The 22,638-nt window shown below is 40.7% G+C and overlaps 1 protein-coding gene across 7 annotated transcripts; it reads right to left on the bottom strand.

Moving 5' to 3' along the window:
* Positions 1-3,312: 3,312 nt before the first annotated feature.
* On the bottom strand, positions 3,313-19,273 carry hmgcll1 (3-hydroxymethyl-3-methylglutaryl-CoA lyase like 1). 7 transcript variants are annotated; one of them, XM_030441468.1, is made up of 9 exons: positions 18,937-19,269; positions 17,384-17,461; positions 16,730-16,837; positions 16,264-16,359; positions 15,922-16,070; positions 14,169-14,232; positions 13,376-13,564; positions 4,948-5,073; positions 3,313-4,422 (listed from the first exon to the last, which is right to left on the bottom strand). In XM_030441468.1, exons 1-9 carry the CDS (start codon positions 19,033-19,035, stop codon positions 4,318-4,320), a joined length of 1,014 nt encoding a protein of 337 aa, XP_030297328.1. In that variant the 5' UTR covers positions 19,036-19,269; the 3' UTR covers positions 3,313-4,317. The 7 variants fall into 7 exon arrangements, with proteins under 7 accessions (XP_030297328.1, XP_030297332.1, XP_030297329.1 ...); XM_030441472.1 differs by lacking the exon at positions 18,937-19,269 and adding an exon at positions 18,074-18,453; XM_030441469.1 differs by lacking the exon at positions 17,384-17,461 and having other exon boundaries at positions 18,937-19,270.
* Between the last annotated feature and the right edge of the window lie 3,365 nt (positions 19,274-22,638).

Genomic DNA, 22,638 nt, shown 5'->3' on the forward strand with positions numbered 1-22,638 from the left:
CCAGCTTTTTTCCACGGGAATGGGGACCATCTCCATCTGTGATTGTGGCAACCAAAAGGGTTGTGCTTAGACCCAAGATTGTTGTCCAGAGTTCTCGTTGAAAATAACCGTTTTTTTTTTACACTTTCAAATGTTAAAATGCAGGCTCGAACTGTGATCACCCTTCTCGCCTGTTTCTCCACCACTAGACAAGTCAGGTCATGCAATCTGAATCGCATGACCTGATTTTGTAGAAATGTGACTATGGTACGAAGTCCATGACACTCTTTATATCCTGGGGACTGTGTTACATCTGCAAAGGACTCAAGGCCTTCGAAGAAAATGCAGGAACCAGTTGGTCACAGTTAAAGTCCAACACTAGTGTTTTTCAAGTTGAAGTTTGAAAAATAGTGAGAAAAAGGTATAAAGGTGGCAGGAGAAGGGAATCTCAACCGCTACCTGATTTATTTGTTTTACCAGACTTCAATTCTGAGCAGAGGATTCGATAAAACACCACCACGAGAAGTGATCAGGGAGGCTTAATGCTGAGGCATGAAACATAAAGTTTTGGGTTTATCCTCATTCTACTGTAGAGAGATTTACGCTCTGTTAGTTTCCTGGAATTATCAGGCAGGCGTGTTATCAGCTTAACATTTAACATCCGCCTCTCTTTTCGAAAACATCTTCCATTACACTTGAGTTTCACTTTCATATTGACACTCCGGCCCTGTGATGAACTGTGATGAACTGGCGACTTATCAAGGGTGTCCTCCACCATCGCCCAATTGTCAGCTGGGCCCTGAAAAGGCATGAACGCGAGCCTGAAAAGGATAAGTGGTGTCAGATAATGGATGTATGGATGGATGGATTGCCACTCTGCTTCAACCGCAGACAGAAGACCCAGATGTTTTTTTTCATCCTACTTTGTGTGAAACCAAGAGGTACTCTTGGATCTGTGGAGCCCTCGAAACCCTGAGGGTAAATTTTTTTTTAATCTTGTCATGAACACAAGATTAAAAAAACAACAACGACAAAAAAAAAACATATGGGTTTGTGCCTACCAGCCATATTACATAGATAAAAGAACAGAAACAGCAGGAGGCAGCGCTGAAATCACAGTGATAAACAGCATCAGACATTATATGATTGTATCATTCCTGTATGGATAAAACCGAGGCTTATGATTAAGTGTTTTTATTTGTATGCTGATGAACTGTGACGCAAGATAGAGCAGACGTGCAGGGGACTGTGAAATAAAACACATGCTAACCGCACAAAGAAAGGCGACTGTTGAACTCTCCCGCTGTGAGGACGCATTGGTAGTCTCTGAACCAAGCATGCAGATGTAGGATGTGAATGTTAGGAGGGAAAAGTGGAATGCTTTTTGCCCTCCTGTTTACTCTTTTCATCTTCCTCATCTGCTCCGCACCAGACTCGTTCTGAATCTGACAGCTTCCCTCTGCTCTTTGATACCCCCGGTGATCAATGGAAAATGTTCTTTGTAACCTCTTATTTCTGTTTCATCTTTTTTTTTTTTTCCACCTTCCATCCCTCTCCGTGAACCCGCTCTTCTCCAAAGGACCTCTTGTCACTCACAAAAGTCACTCAAAGCATTTCCTTTACTTCGTCTCACACTGGGGTTTCGCAGGTGGGTTTCAAATGTGCTGTGATCTTTGCCTCGCATTCTCCTCCCACAGGACAATGCTCTGAGAGGTTAGGTTGTTGTGTGCTGCTTTAGATAGGAAAACAGTTTGTCTAAGTGCCCGAATTACATCTGGAAGCCTCTGTGACATTGACCCTCACTGTGATGGATCACCACTTTGTCTTGTATGATGGCTGCCGCTGTCAGCAAAAGGGCTAGCTTAGTGTTTTCACGTATCCAGACATTTCAAAATCTCTCCGAACACATCAGATGAAATTCAATAACTTGGCGATGCTCATCGGGAACATTTTTTAAGGTTGATATTTCATTTAAGGAAGGAGCACTATGCAGTTTTGTCGAAAATAAAATCAAACTTTCAATAACTACAATATTAACAAGGTTATAACACAAACTTTAACAAATATTTATCTTTTCCAGTAAACAAGCCGTTCTCAGGGAGAAATAATGTCCCCAGAACACTGTTTGAAGCTAGAGAGGTGGCAGGGTCCGCCACATATAAACAAAGTGAAACAATATGAAATTGTGCCTGGTCAGTTTGTTTATTCAGTCATGAAAACAGGAGAGCTTGTTTAATTAGTTTGTTTGGGCATAAAAAGATCTTTCTCTTCTGATTGAAATTTGAAATGCAGTATTTTTGGCGCCCCCTGCTGCCACAATATTACCATAACTTCAGCAATATCTTTTTGTTACACAGTGTGGCTTTATAGCTGAGGTGCAAAAGTATCAACTGTATTAGAATGAATCAGGCCACCATCACCCTGGTTGGGTGATTTATGAAATTCCCCTTTTCAGCTCCTTGTGTCAACACACCTCTACTCTATCTGTTTCAGGATCTAATTTCCCCTTCAAGTCTGAAAATAAACCCCACTGCCAGAAATACTGTGTCAAATGTTAATCTCCCAGCCTCTGAAACAGACCATAGGTAAAAGTTCATGAACTTTCAAAAAACTTTCTCAGAAGAAAAGGAAACACATTTGATTAAATGACACCACACTGAATAAGAATCAGATGAGATGAGTAAGTATGCTTATTTAAAACTGTGGCAGATTTTTACCGCGGTGCCTTAAAACCAGTTTGCCTTCCAAATGCTTCACGCTGTTGACTGTTTATTGGTTTGTCTCCCAAAGTTCCACTCATTAGCTTGCTCATTATTGGACTGTTTTCATCTCATTTCCCTCTGTCTACAAACACAGTTCTCCCAAAAGAGTGTGTCTCTGAACATGTGCGATTGTATTTGAATGTATAATTTTTATAATGGAAAAGTGTTTGCATACGTGATGAAGATGGACCTTTGTGAGTACGCAATTTTCACATTTTAATACGCTGATGCAGCTGTATCAGTTTCCCTCCTATTTTCTATTCATTAAAGACTTTCGTAGTCCCAGTTTGCAACCTGTCAGATGTCACTCTGACATTCTAATTGCACTGATTATCTATGGGGGGGATATGAGGTGATAGCAACAGCAATTAGCGCGCTGGATAGGACAGACACTCCTCATTAAATGTTTCTGGTCTTTTTTCTTTATTTGGGTCATTTTCATCCCCCCGGTGAAGGATGAAGATGACCTGAATAAAGACAGAAGATGTGGGCATTTTTTCTCAAGCACAATATATACACGTCATTTATTCTTTGCTATCTTGCTTTAAATAAAATCCCACCACAATCCACCTTCCATTTTGGATTCTGTTTTATTATATTAACAGAAAGCACAGAAGGGTCTCAAAATACATGAGAAAATGCAACCACATTTGATTTTACACACACACACAGACACAGACAATCCTCCCATACAGTAGCTTATGTCATGGTACAAGTTTTTTTTAATGACAAAAAAATGATCAAGGGGCACTTTTGCATTGATCTTTGGCAAAACCTGAGGCCGGGAACTCTTCAGAGACTCTTCTTAAACAGCTATTTTTGTTGCAGTTTGAGATTCATCTATTTATCTATCTATTTATTTTTCCAATTGCTATTCGCCCAATATCAAAAAAGCTGAAGAGGTCTTTCGAGAAGTAAAGTGCATTAAAATATATTCATATTCAAAAAGCAATATTTTTGAAGTTTTTTTCCTCTGCTTTTCAATTCAGGTGTTACTGAGGTGATAATAAATTGAGTTCAGCTTGTCGCCGTAGCAGACTAAAATCTGGTATTGTACAGTGTTATGCTGTAAGGCCACTGGGCTACACAAAGTAATAGAAGTGGCTGACCTTCACAGAGATTAAGTGTCAAAACCAAAACTCAGCACGGGAAGGTTTTAAAATTGGTGAACGATCAATACATCCTTCTTGACTGTCATCTGCCTCCAGTTATTTTCCAGGGAATATGAGTTCTCGTTTGTAATGTCCAACCATACAGAGAAAAAAATAAGCCAACCAAAAAGTTACAGATCCAGTCAATCATTCAGTCCGAAACAGACTCCACAATGTAGTAATTAACTGAAAGGTATGCAATGGAGATTGAAAGAGCTGATTTTGGACCACAAAACAACACTGAATTGATTATTCTTCCGATTATTTGGATGAGATACCTCTGACGAAAACATGTCAAAAAAACTATGACCGACATGTTTCAAACACGGAAGCATAGGCAACAAATTGGAAGGCAGCAACAAGAGGGGAAGCACTTTCAAGGGAACAGAGTCAGATAGGTAAGTGTATTCCTTTGCAGAAACGAATCACAGTGTCCGGCCTTTTGCTCGGGCCACCTTGGAGTTTGTCTCGCGGCGTAAAGCATTGCAGATGAAGTCGCCGGCCTCTATGACTTTGGCAATGTTCACGCCCTGCAAGAAAGAAAAAAACTAAAAACTTTCAATGGGCACACAGAACATTTATCTGAAAACAGCCGTTTAGTGTCAAACTCTGCACAAACATTGTTTTACACAGTGACGCTCAAATATTCAACTGTAAGAAGTACACATTTTTTTAATGTACAGAGATTAGAACATTTTATGTCTTTTTGCAATAATGAGGGTAAGACAAACAAAAGGAGTTCACTCAAAGGGCAGCTGCTCATGAATTTGAACGTATGTGTGCAACAGGTGACTGAAAACTAAACTGCAGTGACACCTCTCCGCCAGCAGGGGTAGGAATTGTTAAATAAATTGTTCCTGAGACATGCGGGCTTGTGCGAGCTGTGTAAAACCACTGATATTATAAAATAAACATTGACAGAGTGGTATGTTTGCAGAGCCGTCTGTTTATGTAAATGAGCTCTGGAAGATTGTGTGCTCTCGGTCGATCTGCTGGGATTACGCTGACATAAAATACAGCTGGTGTGTCAAAGTGCACCGTGGAGACATGCTTACGGTTTCAATATCCATGCCATGGAGCATGTAGAGAACATCCTCTGTTGAAACATTGCCGGATGAACCCTGAGCGTACGGGCAACCTCCCAGGCCGGCCACTGCCGAATCCACCACACAGACCCCCATCTGCAAGGACACGCACAGCAGATGCATTCAGCAGCTCCACACAGGCTCCTTCACCTCAGATAAAACACAGGAACAAAGGTCCTTGTTTGTTGGATTGTCCTGCCCGGTGCGGCGCGCCCTGCCAACGCTGCGGTCGTGTTTTACAGCTGTGTAGGAGAACTGTGGGCTTATGTCTAAAAGATGAGTGGGCACAGAATGTCCCGCAGTATGGCTTAGTCATCCTCTTTGTCAGCCCGAACCACCAGCAACACATAATTACGGCCTTGTTCATAGGAGAGGAACATCATAAATGCTGAACAGGACATTTCATGTGTTTCTGATTCTCCTGGTTACTCATGTTTGTGCAGCGCTGCTCTACCCTTTAACTGTGGGGATTCACTTTTTTGCCACATTGAGAAGACATTTCTTCCTTGGCTGGATGGATGGTGTCCTCTTATGCCCTGTCACCATACAGGAATTGTAACATCACTTTCATAAATGTGCAGTCGGTACAAATAATCATTAATGTCATAATTGTTTTCACTGATGACATGAAGTGTGTCTGTACTCCGGTGCACGAAGACGTAACAATATCACACCCGCAAGAGATACATTGAGCTTTTTTGTTTGTTATACGTTTGACTCCATGGCTGCTTACAATCAACCTAACTGTTGTGGGAATTTGTGGGAAACTTTTATTTGCTTTTGTTTTTTTGTGTTTTGTTTTTCGCTGACTACAATACAAAGTGTCTGGCCTCCATATGAACATTAATGATGCGTTTTAAGTTGTTTTTCTGTATTTAAACACTTTTGCTGGAACCGCTTACAAATCAGCTTAAAATGCTGCTTTCAAACGTAATAGCTTAATGCTTTTGTTTTGATGGTGAACTCTAAGATGAGTTTATTTATGTGTTGTTGTTTTTTTTTCTTCAAATAATTTAATTGAATGTTACATAAAGAGACAAAACTGCAGTTGTTGCCGTGTAAGTTTACAGCCTAAAGATGAGACGAAACTTTGTTTTCACACCAAAGAATGATGAAGCCAGACCCTCTTCAGAGTCATTACTGACAAAGGTCTCGGGATGTTTTCCACATGTCCCTGGGATCGTCATGAGAATATTAAAGATGTTTTCCAGCTTCCGTGGCGGAGCCAGATGTCAGAGGATCCCACAGCGAGACAAAATTAACACGCTGATCCTCTCAGTGGCATCGGGTCGTGGAGGACTTTCACCCCGTGGAGCAGAACCAAAGCAAGCTAAATTAAAAAGAATCTCTATTACCCTCTTTTCTTTTTTTTTTTTTTTTCGAACAATGCTGCTAATTGGTTGCTTTTCCTCCAGACAAGAACCTACTTCTTTCAGTGGCCGTCTGAGCCAGCCGTAATTGCTGTTTGTGTTGGCAAGCGAAGAGGAGGAGGTGGGGTAGAAGGAGGAGATCTACTCCGGTGTGTGCAGTGCACAAGATTTCCAGACCTTGGTTAAAGCCAGAGCAGGATATTGTACTAGGCAGGATTTTTTTGTAGTATAAACACAGAGTTGTAATCTGCCATGCCAGATTTCAGCTGCTAACCGTGTAAGGCCAGGGGTCTTCAGCATACTGTTTCTGAGAGGAACAAAACAGAGCCTTCAGCAGCGTGCCGTGTTCCTGCGGACGCTAATCACGCAGGAATCGGTGGTCAGCAGCTCGAGCTTGCCAATGCTCAGTTCGGCTTACACTGCCCAGAAACCAGATGTGCACTCAGTGTTAAAAAGCCACATTCAGTGAGCTGTGGCCATGTAAAAACAATACATTCCTGGGTAAAGGCACAGTGCATTTTCAACCTTGCATGAGTCGGGATAAGCTTGTTGACATTCTACACTCTGAGTGGACGAGGCTGAAGATGGACATGCTCCCATTTTGGTTTTCTAACTGCGTCAGAGCGAGAGAGAGGGAGAGAGAGTGTATTCACTGAAGGATATGAAGCAGTGATGCTTTGCCCGCTGCTGCATAAACTGGGAAGCTGAAAGAAACTGTCATAGATCCGCTGCTGACACATATATCACCTCCTCCCAGGAACACATAAATAAGCCTACCACTGGAGAGCAGAGCCCAGATAGTGTAGGGCAGCTAGGAGATAGACAAAACAAACATATAAAGAATAAATAAATGACATTTTTACCTCGTGATTTATTGAGGTGTAAAAAATTCTGAACTATATAATCAAGTCATTCACCTCCCGTACGAACCTTCTTCACGGACAACCGAGCTTCATGAATGCAGAACAACCACGACAATCAGTCTATTTTACGTCTTTGCGTTCAGACAGAAGCTGGGTGGTTGGCAATAGGCAAGGAACACTATTATGTTGAACTATATTTCAACTTTATTACAACCAAAAAAGAAAAAAAAAGGCCATTCAAATTGTTGGACCTGCTACGTAATGAAAAAAATATCAGGAAAATAAAATAGCACAAAAACTTCAAATTGGCACAGAACGTGCCTGTTATATGCTTACTGACATACTCTTAGTCACAGTAAAAGTATCTCATTCAACTTTTTATAATAAAAACGATTCGAAGAGATGCATGTGTGTATGTGTCATGTGTCCATTTTTTTTTAAAGACTACATTTGTTGTTCTTTGTGATGTTTAGTCTTGTACATGTCTGTTCTATAATGGTTATTAGTATACTTATAGTGCAGTATACCCTTTAAAATAAACCACACCTGATGCTGTTTTGTTGTGTTGGATTTTTAACTAATTTCCTTTTTTTTTTCTTTTAATGTGTCACATACACCTTCCCAGGGAAAAATTTGCCTTAAAGCCAAATGTGTAATATTACACATCATATTTATTGATTAATTTGTGTCCCTGATAAATAATTGATTAGACTGAAGTATAACCATGAAATGTAGTGTACAACCAAGATAATACAACTATATATAATACACTATATATGTATGAACTTATTATATAAATCTTTTTTAAAACAGTTTTTAATGTTTTGATGTCTTGTATTTCCTAGTTGGTCTTTTAGAACATCTTTGAGTGTCTAAAAAGGCTCTTTCAATAAGAACTGTCAATATGAAGATAACATTGACTTTATTGATCTTAGATTTGATTACGTCAGGTGTTATTTAAAGTCTATAATTATTCAATATTGGATACGATTGTAAGGGTTTTTTCCTCTGAAAAACAGCATTTCACGATGATAAAGACCATGATGGCCATGATTATTTGCATCGCAACACTGACCCTATTTTGGTTTTTGGCGACAATATTTCCAATATGAAAAAATGCAGGAACTTATATAGCTCAAACAAGGCTATGAATGTGATGTCACAGTGGGCAAAAATCAGCACATTTACAACCAATGAGGGGCAGTAAAACAACATGTGACAACAATGTTAACATTGCTGAAATCTTAAGGATCAGCTTGCACGCTGCGAAAAAACAACAACAAAAACCACATCAAAAATATGAAAAAGTAGATTTGATTTGCCTTGCTTCACATTGCAACAATTGCAATGTTGATTCTCAAGCCATGTATTGTTCATGATGTAATGATGTTTTGAAGTTAGCTAACCCTAACATCTGCCGAACATCTGATAAATGTGAATGCATGAAATCAAAACAACGTAGTGAAGTTATCAACACACTTAAAGAGGTCTCTGAATGTTAGTAAAACAGAGTTATTGACTGTGATGGTTGAACATTTCCTGGACGGAGACAAAAGAAAACACTGAAGATGAATGTTATTGTTAGCGGAGAACTCATGTGTGAGCACAAACAGGTTAGACTGTATTCCCCAGCTGCAGCTGTACACAATACACCAAAATTGCAGGTAAGAATAAATACATTTCCTTGCCAAGCCTGTGAAATCTAAGTACATACGTTGTCATTGTGTGACCTGCCAGGAGTAGGTTTGTAACAAAGCCCCCCCAGACCTCCTGAAAAAAAAAAAAAAAGGTACAAAGACTGAGGAATGTCTTTATCAGGAACAAAAGAGGTGACTCAGGGCTGACAGCGCTGGGGGAATTCATTTCTCTCCCAGTTGGTGGTGTGGACTTCTGGCAAACAGTAATGAAAAGCTATGATAAAATCTTTCATTTCCATCTTGTTTATGGGTGAGCAAATGGTAGGCTAAATATTCCCGGCTGCTATTATTTTCTGTGGTCACGGGGCAGCTGCGATGAATCATCCTAAATATGATCTACAGAGGAATTTCACCGTCCCTCTGCGCTTTTTCACTCCGCCGTTTGCGGTCACAGCTAAGTTTTTAAATATTTGCCGTTTTACACGTGGACGCTGTTGAGCAGTGTTGCAGATGAACAGCACCGGAGATAATCAAGATAAAAGCATCAATATCAGAGTAAATCCAAACATAATTTTTGGGCGGTTATGGTGTCCTGACAGAGTCCACTTTGAAGAACGTTCTGGTCCAGCGAATTTCTGTTTAACATCTGAAAACTTTTAAAAAAGACACACACAGTGAATCGTGTTTTTAGTTAGAGGGAAAGTATCTGCTATCTGTACTTATAACACTGTAAACTACTGCGTATTCATTCTTCATAATTCTCATCGATAAGGTGAATTCAATTCCTAACTTAACAGCTAAATTAAAATTAAGCTAAAAGCTAAATGATAGAAGTCATGTAAAACTACATTATCAATAAAATGAACTGAAGGGTGAAAAGTAAAAGTAGGTTCTGTGTTTGAATGTTCCCTGTCAGTGTTTTTGTATTACTGCTGCATTAAAGTGTGTGTTGCATTTTAACTGCTGTAGATACTTTGAGTTTTTCTAATCTTAACTATTTTATATACTGTCGGGCCATTCAATCTACAGCAATGCATCATGTTCTATAAGGTTATTACATGGTGGTAGTGTGGCTGTCCTGTGAGAACCACATATCTGTAAAAAGTCAACTTTTCATGGTGTCAGAAAAACACCCACAAACCTTGAAAGAACACTAAATCCTCCTATTTTTTATTTTTTTTAGAAATGTTTCAAATTACCAATTTTCGGGATACGTGTTTTTTATTGGTAGGGGAAGAGTAAGAAAACTTGTAATCTGAAAAATAACTATTAACTAAAGCTGTCAGAAAATTGTAGTGGAGTGAAAAAGTACAACATCTGCCTCTGATATGTACTTGAGAAGAAATATAAAGTTAAAATGGAAATACTCAAGTAAAGCACAAGCACCTCATATTTGTACATTAGTCAATTCAGAAATGAAATATCAGGAGATGAATGTGTTGAATATAAAAAGCTTCACCTGTTCACAACTTCTTCGTTTACTTACCAATGTTAATATTAAAGTGCTTTGTCATCGGTGTGTGTGGAACTCTTAGCTGAAGTGGAAACAAACATCTCTAACGTTTCCAGGTGGTATTATTGTTGGCGCTACTGTTGCAAACAAAACAGAATAGTTTCCTTTTTCCACAGTGTCGCTACCTAACTACCAACAACACAGTACAAAACTTGAGTTCACCCATTCATTAGGTTTAAAATAGAGATTGCCTCCTTTTTTCCTGGGAGATTTTTTGCCAAGTGGCAGACAGAATTGCACAGTGAAAACAAAGCTTAAGTTTATGCTGATGGTGTCAATATTCTCTACATTCACCTTACAATGATAAGTAAAAGAAAAAACTTGCCTTTCACCAGTTTGAATAAACGTTCCCAGGTCTTAAAACTAAGCCTTTGTTATTCTTGCGTGAAACAGTAAATTAATTACATTGCTGCAGCAATTTTGCAATAAACTACAGTATAAGTCACAATGCATAACTATCTACTGCCCAGGAGATATTTTACAAGTGCTACCAAAGTTTCTAGACTTTGGTCTGCAGCTGCAGCACCATTCATCACGCGTTCAGCAGCGAGCGAATGAAAGGATCATTTTCCACTGGCCTTTAAGCGCAGCATTGTCAGAGAGTTCAACAGCCAAGCGACAGATGAGTTAGGAGCCCCCCAGGGCCCTTCTATCCACCTAGCTCTCAGTTGCTTTGTCCAACAGACACTGAATAGGTGAGCCTTTGTGCTGACCCCCCTCACATCTGCTGACCCACCCAGCCCCCAATGAGCTTCCTCCTCCGCAATGACAATGTGCTCCAGAGAACTGATACAGCCATATCTGCGTTACCTCTGCTTTATGTCTGGATTTATGTCAGTTTTACACTCGCTAAGGGCAAAGTAGTAAAAAACACCCAAATGAGAGCTGTTCCACAGGGGTTTACAACCTAATTACAGCTTTGCAGCATATTAGTGTAACAGTCCATGAAGTTCACTACAATAAATGTGTGCTGTGTTGGAAGGGCCCACTGGAAATATCTCATGTTTATTAAGATTCTGGGAATTTTTTTTTCTCAGTGTGCGAATCATCTTGCTTTGTGGGGAGAGCTTAGATCATGTTTCTTAATGCCCCTCTTCCTCGTTGACTGACGGCTCCTGGTTTTCCTCTGTGTCCCATTGTAACCTAAACATTTGTTTTGTGCGTGCTCAATGCTCGTCCAACAGAGGACACATTCATAATGTCGTAAACAGGACACGTTGTCATTAAAGCTCAGGGTTGATTCAGGTGTACAGTGAGTTTCAGAAAAGGTTTGGACAGCGATACACCGTATTACTATACATCTTAATACTCTAAATGAGGATATTTGTTTCAAGTATGAGATGATATTTTTGTTAGGTCTAAAACACGTACATGTTATATGATTTCAAGCAACTTTAAATGGCAAAGATACATGGCATTCAGCCTAAATGAAGATTTTGATGAGAACTTAATTTCCTTATATCTGATTCAAGTGGAAAATAAACACAACTAACCCTTTGCTCATTCAAAAAATGAAGAAAAGATTTTTCTGAATGCGCTGCAACATATGCCTCAAAATTGGCCCAAAAAAATATATGGGTTGGGAGCAGCTTAGCATGTGATTATCCCCAGCAGGAATAATGATTTAAAGCCTCAGAAAAGACCTGTGATCTCAACAATGTTGGCAGTTGCTTGAGGAAGCTGAAAGATATCTTGGAGCGGGAATCGCCAATTGGACATTGCTTCCACATCTGGCTGCTCCTCTTCATGTCATCGTGATTAACAGCATTGATTGATGTACGGGGCTAGGCATTTATCCATAATCTGCCTGTGGTTCTCCACAAGAGTGTTCGTATTCATCATAAGTTGAAGGATGTGCATGTGTGGGAGAAGGTGCCCAAGAAAATACACGCCAAGCCACTGTGACAGCAGAAAGTAAAGCTGCCGGACATATTTAGCATGGTAGGTGCGGGATCGAGAGGATGATGCATCACTGTCTTGTGCTCACGCAGAGGGGAATCTGAAGTAAATGGATTTCCTCTTCTACGTGTGACAGTGTTTGTCATTCCTCTACAGACCTCTGCCTATGAAGAGTATTGCCACTTTTCACATACCTCACAGAGAGGTTGGGATGTTTTTTCTTCACATAGGCGAGGTGTGTGTGACTCACACCTGTCATTCAGGGCTATCAGAGCTCCTGTCTTTCTTTTCCCGGGAGCGACCTCAGACATTTCTCCTTCCTCAGAGATCCCACATCGCTTCACCAAATTTGCAGAGACGTCAGGTCTCGCCTTCACTTTATTTTCGAGGATCTGTTTGCCGTCTGCCAGGTTTTGAGAATTTTCAAGCTCCCTCCTCGTCGTTTCCCAGAATTCACGGGTCCCTCCACCCAAGTGCTGGAGCGGTCCTGAAGCCGTTCCCCTTCATTCAAAAAAAAAAAAAAAAACTTCCAGAAATGCCAGGTTCCTTGAGTGACTCTGACCCAGAATGAGGCAGCACAGTCATGGCAGAGACAGTTGCACCTGCAGACTTTTGCCACAGTTTCTTTTTCAAAGACGGGTAGATTGTGCTAGATCTGGGTTTGAAGTCGAGCTCTTGTTTTTAGTAATTTTGTAAGTAGTATTTTTTTCTGAAGGGTAAAGACTTATCGTTACCATTGTTCCTTCCTTTTGCCGTCATTGTTTAAGTCTTTGTGTTGCAGGGCCCTTCTGTTAATAAGACGTTGTATCTTTCAAGTGTGAAATAAAAGTCTCTTTGTTTTCATGATCATGCTTTGCATAATAAAACTGCTTACAGGCAGGACACTGAAGATACAGAAAATCAAATTAGAGTACCTTGATGCAATCATGCTAAATACAGAAAATGTCTTGATAGATATTTTGGCCTATTCTTACTTCTCTTGTCAGAACAATACAGGGGAACACAAGTTCTTTTGGTTAGTCCTAACTTAAATATTAAGAGACATTTTCACATCTAATCCTAATACTACAATATTACCAAATGGAAAGACGACTTTCTTCTTTGATGGGTTCTTACCTGAAGTGCAGTCAGGATGTTGGGCAGTGCTTGCCCGTAAGTGTCATGGCAGTGAACGGCTAGGGCGCTGGTGGGCACCTCCTTCATCACACTCTGCAGCATTTTAAACATGGAACCTGGCGTACCGACCCCGATGGTATCCCCCAAGGAAATCTCATAACAGCCCATTTCATACAACCGCTTTGCCACCTAAAGGATAGTGAAAAGAATGAAAGATTGCTTTTGTTAAAAAAATAAATCTTGCTTATCAACAGAATCATTTCAAGTTTGGCATTGAAATGACAGGATATGAGTATGGATTGAAACTCAAAGAACTCAATTAACTCTCTTAATTGAAAACCAAAAGAACACAGATCTGTTTGTTCTGCTCTTTACATGACAAGACCAGAAAATGAGGAGACAACAGACAAGGCTGTGAGTGTTTGAGCCGTTCCACACCACTTCACCACTCCCTCCCCAGTAAATTACACAGACTGCAGAGATAAGGGCTTGCTCTCTTGTAGTTTAATGAAATGAGCACTGTCTCGTAAATTCATTGAGTGTGAAAAAGTGCACTCCACCATCACAGATTACAAGGAACAGGCGTGATTACAAAACTGGCAGCGGTGATTGCTAAACTAATTTAATCTTCCCGTATGTCTACAAAACCTGCATTATGTTAACGTGTGGGTGGTAGTGTACCAGCGTAAGTAACGCATGATAACATCTCAATATGACAGTTCATTAACATTTTCTCTACTGAAAAATTCAGGAAACACGGAAGTATAATTAGAATATTCAAGGTTTATCTCACCTCAGCAACTTTGGAAGGTTCAATGTGTCCCTCATGTGGGCATCCAAGGGCACAAGAGACATATCTGAAGACAGGACAATGCTTGTGAGATCGAACATTCGGTAGCATTTGATGTTATTGATTAACCATGAAAAAAACTGCTGTGGACGAAGCAGCAATTCGCTGTAGCACGCAGAATTTCAAGCTGCAGACCATCCCTGATTACAGGATTACAAGTAGGACTAGGGCTGCCCGATAAAACGAATTTTCATCGTCATCGCGATATGTACACGTGCGATAAACACAAGACTGCCTGACAGGCGATGAGTACGAAAAAATGTTGTGACACATGTAATTTTGCGTTATGCATGCACCTTGAGCACGCCAACATTTAGCCTATCAGACGGAGCCCTGGATTCAATGGCCAATCAGATGAAGCCCCAGCTAGCCGTTAGCTACCCTGACAAAATTAATCGGCATCAGTTTGGTGGTGATTGCCAGGTTATGATGGCTGAGAGAAAAGCGATGAAAATGTGGTCGACGAAGACCTTGTGGTGAAAAGAAACAGCACTTCTGCTTTATGGACTTATTTTGGATTCAGGAGAGACGACATTTTACAAACACAGGTACTGTGTAAAACATGCCGAGCAGTTGTTGCAACTTCTAGAGGAAACACAACCAACCTCCATCACCACCTGCAATACAACCATAAAGACCTACATGAACAATTCAAAACTAACGTTAGCCATCATTAACTCTATAGTTAATAATATTCAAACTTCAATATTTGTTTATTTATCGCAAGTTATATCGTCATCGCAATATTGAACAGTATTATTGCATATCGCAGATTTTCCTCATATCGGGCGAGCCTATGTAGGACATATTCAAAAATCTGTTTATTTTACAGTAGCGTTCTGCTGTCGCCAGGTGCTTATTCTTCTTTTATGCTTTTTATTTACCTTTTTATTATAGAGATATACCAAAAGATTGACATAAGGTTTGGTTCACAGATTAAAGACTGGATTCTGGTGGTGATACTGATCTTGGCTCTCTGCATTTGTTACCTCTGCCAAGGACCTTGTGTTTTTGTGGGTGCCCTCTCTTGCTTTGTTGTTGGATGGTTTGTCAGCAGGATTACACAAAAACTACAGAACCGATTTTCATAAAACTTGGTTGGAGGATGGGTTTCGGCCCAGAATAGACCCCACTTAGATTTGGTGAGTGCAACATTTTGGTAAATTTCTCAGGAAATGATGCATGGATTTTGATTTTAAAATTGTTCCATTAAGCTGGCTGGTATCTATCTGGAGGATTCAAATATTTTTTATTTTATATTAGATTGGGCTTGATTGAATTAAAAGGGATGGTCAGGCCTTGGCTGAGGTATGCGCTCTACTGAGTGCCATTCTTGTTAATCATCAAACAGTATTTGGCACCCAAATCCACTGTTGATGTGTTCCCAATGTGTTAATCCTTAATGGAAACGTGTGTCATAGTTCCATTACCTTGTTTTTCCACGTTTGACAAAAAGCAACAACTATATTCAGCAGCTCACCCTGTTTGGTTTGCTTTAATGTCCATCTGGACTTCAGTTACTCCTCACTGAATTGTCTTATTTATCCTACATATAGAAACTGCAGTGGTCTCAATTTACAAACTCAATTTTCATTTGGAGCGAAGTAAATCTAAATAACATACGACAGCGAGTAAAATGTGAGATTTGTGTTTCCACTCATTGTAAGCGAGTGAAAGTAATACAAAAAGTACCAACCCTCGCACTGGAATCTGTCGCTCTCTGGCAGTGTTAATGACTTCCTCAAACCTCAGCATGCTTTCATCAATCGAGCAGTTAATATTTTTCTTGCTGAAGGTTTCAGACGCTGACCCAAACACCGCCACCTCGGTAGCACCAGCTGCAACCTTGAAAGAGGAGAGAAAAATGAACTTGTGAAACGGTTTTGAACACGGCGTCGGAGTCACACTTACGTAAGTGCCGGAATTATGTGGCAGAAAAATTTGCGGCGCCAACAATTAACTCAAATTGACAAGCGTGGGTAAACAGTTATGGTTTTTCAGCAGAGATCATCGTGCTGAATTAAAAATGAGTACTTACAGCGTCCTGGAAGCCTTGCAAGTTAGGTGTCAAAACAGGGTACTGGACATGAGGTGCTCTCTGGATTCCTCTGAGTACATCACTGTGGTCTGCCATCTAAATGAAAGGGGGGAAAAAACATATGATGTAGAAAAATAAACCTTTAACATCATCCTGCACAAATGTTTACACATGCTTAAAGCAGCAGAGTCGCACAGAATTTCTTTTTCATGTCACATTTCTCCGCATAAGCAACATGTGGGACGTGTTTTTTTGTTTGCCCGCCTTTATGAAGTAAATAATGGTAGAATTTACGACAGGGAATGTGAGGTCGACTGCATGAAGAATATCTTAAAATGCTCTTTCCAAAAGGCATCTGTTAGAGGATACTTGAAGAGCAGACTTTCCTCGGCGCTTATGAAGAGAAGAAAGCGAGCCTAATAAATCACTCAGCACTCTTTTGCCGTGCACAAAGAAGAGTTATTACCTGCGGTACCCACTTTGAAGAGACAAAGCTGGTGGCCTCGATCACAGGCAGGCCGGCCCCTGAGAGCATGTCTATCAGCTGGATTTTCACCCCTGTCGGAACAATTTCCTGGGGAACAATGAAAACTGAAACAGCTCTTTTCTGGATTTGATTCCGCACAAGACAAGGGGGGGGGGGGGGGGGGGGGTACGACATGCAGATATCTGGCAGGTTGTTCCTTCTGCGCAACCTGTCAGTCACGTTAACATCTATATTCACATTCTGTATCGTGCACTTGCTCGGTCACTTCAGAGTGCCCTTGGAATACACAATATTTCTCATAATAACAGGCTGCGGTGAACAAAATCACTGCTGCATCCAGTACAATCTGTAAAGCTACAGGCGCGCAATAGGGAACTGATCAAGCAGTTGACAGGCTAAATAGGGTAAAATAAAGCCAGAGGCCGTGTCATCTCTCCTATTCAATTTCAAAGAAAATGTGAAACACATGGCCCTGGCAATTATGGCACACAAACCATGTGTTACGGATTGTTTTATGTACGAAAAATGCGGGGGAAAAGTGGGAGTTTCCCGGCATTAGCATGTGCAGTAATCCAAAACAAGGGCGCCTATAAATATAAATGGGATTCGTGACTGGATTGACAGTGTAAATACCTTCTCATTTTGAAGTCCATCTCTTGGCCCCACTTCAACTATTTTGACAAACTTTGGATATGCATGTCCTGTAATGGTCTGGGGAACAATATCAAAGAGAAACAGAGGAGATGAATACCACTCAAGAGAACACTGAGCACAGGCAGTCAGTCATCCTCCGGGCGTGGGATGCTCCGGGACATGTTGTTTCTAACATGAACAACTGTCTGCCTCAAAGACAGATGCAACCCGAGAACCAAGACATAAGCCTTTGTCATGGCACTAGGATGCAAATTCGGGAGATGTGTCAGAGAGGGGGAAGAGTGGGGAGGAAGGTGAGGGTAACTCCACACAAAACCACAACGGATGTATTCTGAGGATCAGGGTGTTTTTTGTTTTTTGTTTTTTTTCAGGAATCAAATTTTTCATGAGGAAAAGAACTTGTCCACTCGGTTAACATGCAAAACTTCAACAGAGATAGAAAGAACATCTTACTTAAAATTATTTAGCTAAATAAACTCCTCAGAACAGACAAAACAGTGACCAACACGGTTTACCTACTTCAGTAAGTTCTGCCCACGGGGGAACAGAAAAACAAAACTAGCTAACATCCATGGCAGCTTATTTAGCTGTTATGGCTAACTGTTATCTGTTTTAACGTTAGCTCCTTTCATAATTAGCAAACATGGAGCGTCGTTTTTACCTGTCTACCTGACAAACGTAGGTCCAACTTTCACAGCCATTTTGTTTCTTTTTTAATCTCCACCAGCTCCTGAGAGAAGTACCGGTGCCTTTAGCTTGCTAGACATAAAACCTTCTTCGCTATCTGTTTGTGCTGAGCTAGCTTAAAGTGACAGTTGAGCACTTGAGGAACGTACACTAACCAAGTAACGGCATTTAGCTTATAAACTAGCTAGCTGTTAGCCATTGTAGCTAATGTAATTGCTTTTAAGTATTCGTACTTTAATAACGTTAGTTCCATTTTGTGGTACTTAATAATCTATTAATTCTAGCTATTCACGTTCGACAGTTGCACCAAATATAGTTTGGAATTCAACTTGTTGAGCAGGTTAAATAAATAAGTTGGCCTCTGAAGTATTATTATGGTAGCTTACTTACTTTATTTTGTCCATCACACTTGTCTGTACACACATTTCGAGGGCAACAACTGAAAATGAAATTTGCTCAACCATTCCAGAAATGTGTTGGCCATTAAATCAAAGCACTGATCTACTGCACAAGCTACGGTTACAGTCGATACGGTAGGCTACTACAACGTGATATGATCTGATGCACACATACAATGTAAATATATTATCAGTGAGCATTGTTTGAATGAAAGAGAGAGAGAGAGAGAGGGCAGACTCAGATTAGAACATACACCGTTCATACATATAGAGAAGCCCATGCATCCTTAAACATGCAGTCTACTGTGAAAGCAGAGCAGCGTTTCAGCTGTTATATAAGCAGCGTGCAGCATCAGCGGTGTCACCGGTGGCTCTGTCATGGGGGAGTCATGTGGCGGAGCATGTGCAGCGGATTAGAAACAAGAAGAAGAAGAAAAAAACGCCCACCTTCTCCTCCAGCAGCAGCCAGCGTCTCAGCCACGGGTAGTCCTGGATGAGTTGCTCGTAGCTCAGGCAGTGCTTCACCGTTGTGGGTACGTTACCCATCCGAGCGGCCGCCGGTCAGCCCGATCTACGATCTATGATCCAGAACCTGCTCAGACTCCTGCGGGACTTAGGATCGATCCGCTAAACGCAAAGGCCCCGGGACGATGCTGCGCCGGAGAGCTGGCATCACACAGGACGGCTGCGGAAGGTGGAGGATGAGTCAGCAGTTGCCATGGCAGCCACATCCCTGCCATGGGAGGGGATCACTAACAGAGAGGGATGTGGTGGTGGTGGAGGGGGGGAGGATGGAGACTGAGAGAGAGAAAATGGTGTGAAGCAAAGTGGCAGATGGGGCGACATGGGAGATTAATGTTGCACTTCAGACTGGGGATCTCTTGTGGACGCATTGGATTGTGAGGAAAGACATGATATATATAATCATGCGAAGAAAGGGGGATTGCAGGTGCAGGCAGAAGTAGGGAGTTTGTGCAAGTGAAAATTAGGTATAAACAGGTTAAATACTGAGTGTTCACTTTTCCTACCGTGGAAGCATTTTAACCAAAAAAAGCCCCCCCCTCCCCATCTAACGCTTTATATCTTGATTGAACGACAGGATCAGATACACGCTCAACTCCCCAGCCCGGCTCCTGCGAGAATCGAAAGGCTTCAGGGGAAACACGCTGCTTCGATTGATCTCCTGTGACCTGAACAGTTGAGGGGTTTCCATTGCCAGACGCGACAGTGCTGCCAATGTCAACTGCGTGGTGTAATGAAATCCCTTGTTAAGCCGGGGCAACATTTACCAGAGAAAGAGCCATTCTTCTGAACCCAGATGTTAACAATAGAGGGGGGCTTAATGAAGTCCTAGCATTCAACCATCTCACCACGCTAAACTGCTCTGCGATGAGAGACCTCTTGCCTCTCTCCCAGGGGAGGAGGGCGACTCGTACGACCACCCCCCCCCCCCCCCCTCCAAAAAAGGCCTTTTTTTGTAGCAGACTTCAAGGTTGATGTCTATCAGTTGCCACCCCCTAAAATTAAGCATTGCCTCTGATTGCCACTTATTCATGGTCCTCTTAGGACTCAGAGAAAACAAGTGCAGCGGCATTAATGGTCGAATTTAACAGTTTTGAATTTTCCAATCTAATTAGCAACTTTCAGCAAATTTTATTCAGCTTTTTTGATGACGCCAGATCAGTGCTGGTCATTATTTTTCAGCCCTAACCTAATGCTTTGTATTCATCTGTCGTATTTCCCTGAAAACTAGCATTCTCTCGTTTGAGATAATTTCATGGCGGTGGTGGTTTGTGTCATGCTTTCAGTTCCTTTCAGCATGTGTGTGAATCTTTGCTTTTAAAGGCATCAGAGCCTGGAAGTAATGAAAACCCTGCTCTGCAGAAGACAGAATAAGTGCACTTTATTTCTATAATAGGTCTACTCTAGCACACACATTGTTATATACATCTATTACATTTGGAAGCTTATGATGATAACACATTAATGCAATTTGTCATTCGTATTTCCTGTATGTTGCCAGAAAGATCTTGACATTTCAAGGAAAAGTTTCTTTCTCAATGTTTCTTTTTCAATCAGTGATAACTGCATAAGTAGATTAACTTTAACTGGCCTTTCAACATTTCTTCTCTCAAGGAAACTCGGCAGCGACGGTTTTATCTTGACGAATACCAGCTGCAGAGGGTCACTCTAAGGAACTGGCCTTCAGGGGCTTTGCTGCTTTTAAGAATCAATGTAATGCAGGTGAGTTGAACATTTAAAGAGGGAGGTGGTGTGTAAGTAGAGAGAGAGAGTGGACGTTTTACAAAAGATAGGAGTATAAAACAGTCCATCTGACACCTTTAAGAGAATGAAAAGAGCTTTTTTGTCAGATATTAAGAGAAATATTAACGGTTTCCTGTAGTTTCAAGCTAACACAGATCAGTGAAACATTGGTAATAACCCCCTTCTGTAGTACACATAGATTAACACAAATTACTTATTAATTAGGTATAGGTCTGTCACTAATGATTATTTCCATTGTTTCTGAATTAATTAATGTGTTGTTTGGTCTGTAGATTGCACTAAATTATCAAAACCGTTGTCAATTAATTAAATCATTGACGACTAATTTATCAATCAATTAACTGTTATAGCTCCAAAGTGGTCGCCCTTTAGCAGCTGTGATTTAATTTCAGAGGAAGAGGTTTTTTCAGAACTCTGTGTCACGAGTTTAACATTTTTTCAATCAAATCAAATGGTGGATTTTTGTATCTTACCAGTAACAACACTGACCAATAAATCACTGAGGTGTGAAGTGTAATAAAGTCAAACAAACAGTCTAATTATCAAGCCAGTAACAAATAAAACAGTTGCACCACCTTAAAGATGTCGCCGACCAGGGAAACTACGTAAAAGAACAATAGTCTTTTTTACTTTTGTATAGATTAGCCAAACAGATATTCCCTGACAGGAAAAAGGATGTCTTTGCGTTAGTTTGTAAGATGTCTCCTGAGAACAGTATATTTTTACACATGCGATTTTGGAGACCAAGCACGTGATGAATGCCCCCCAAAATATTAAATAATTGAGCAAACGTCAGAGCTTGTTTATTGGGCTGGAAAAAGTTGCATATAAAAGAAAGAGGCCATTCTCTTCTTTTGCACTAAGAAAGAAACAGATGTGAAAAACAGCACTTTATAGAGTACAGGTTTCGGCATGGCATGAAAGGGGTTTTAAGCTCTCAGATATACACTGAAAACAAAGTGGAAGAAAGAAAACAGGAACCAGATTAAATCAATTTTCATCCTCCATCCGTCTTCAATTTCGACATCGTGGATTTGACTGAACTGTAAAAACAAGAGAGTCCTGGTGCGAAGCGCAATAGCACACTCATCACCACCCTGAAAGCAACAATCATGACATAGTCCTCCATACTTGAAGAAGATGGAAGGGTTTGTTCGATGTATAGTTGGAATAATTGCACATATTCCTACAGCAGCAGACCACTTGATGGTGTATAACTGAAACTGAATCATGCTGCACAAAAGGAGCAAAGTCAGAATACATAGGATAAACCACCACTTCATCACATATCCATTATATTCAGAGAGAAAGAAAAAAAAAATGACCACAGACGCTTTTTCTTAAAATAAAATGTAAAGCCTTTATAAAAATAGCAGCAGCCTACCTTACAGTTTCTTCAGGAAGGCAGGCCGCCCCGAGCCAACTTTCCACAGCTCCCCTTAGAGACAGCATGTGTGTTACAGATTATCCGCACAGTAATCACACTGCAGAGCGCCCTGTGGCTTTTAGTCACAAAAGCCACTGACCTGTGTGTTCAGTTTGTGTCCACACACGATTGTGACTGTTGAGCAAATTTTTTTTGTCTCTGCACACTCAGCTTTAAAGCGACGCCGTGGGACTGGTGCACCCGCCTGTCCAGTGAACATGTAACATGTAGTGAACATGCAATGAGAAGTGTGATACATTTTTTTTTTAAAAAGACGAATAATCATTTAGCTGCAATAAAACCAGTATAAACCTTTTTATTTCTTCACAAAGGCACTTGTTAACACCACTTTGTCACAGATTACATCCAGGCGGCCGTTCCTAAGCAGCCGGATATTTATTAGTCAGAATTTTATATTATACCTTGGAGGACTTCAT

Source organism: Sparus aurata, chromosome 15 (genome assembly GCF_900880675.1).
Source record: "Sparus aurata chromosome 15, fSpaAur1.1, whole genome shotgun sequence".
NCBI classification, from domain to species: domain Eukaryota; kingdom Metazoa; phylum Chordata; class Actinopteri; order Spariformes; family Sparidae; genus Sparus; species Sparus aurata.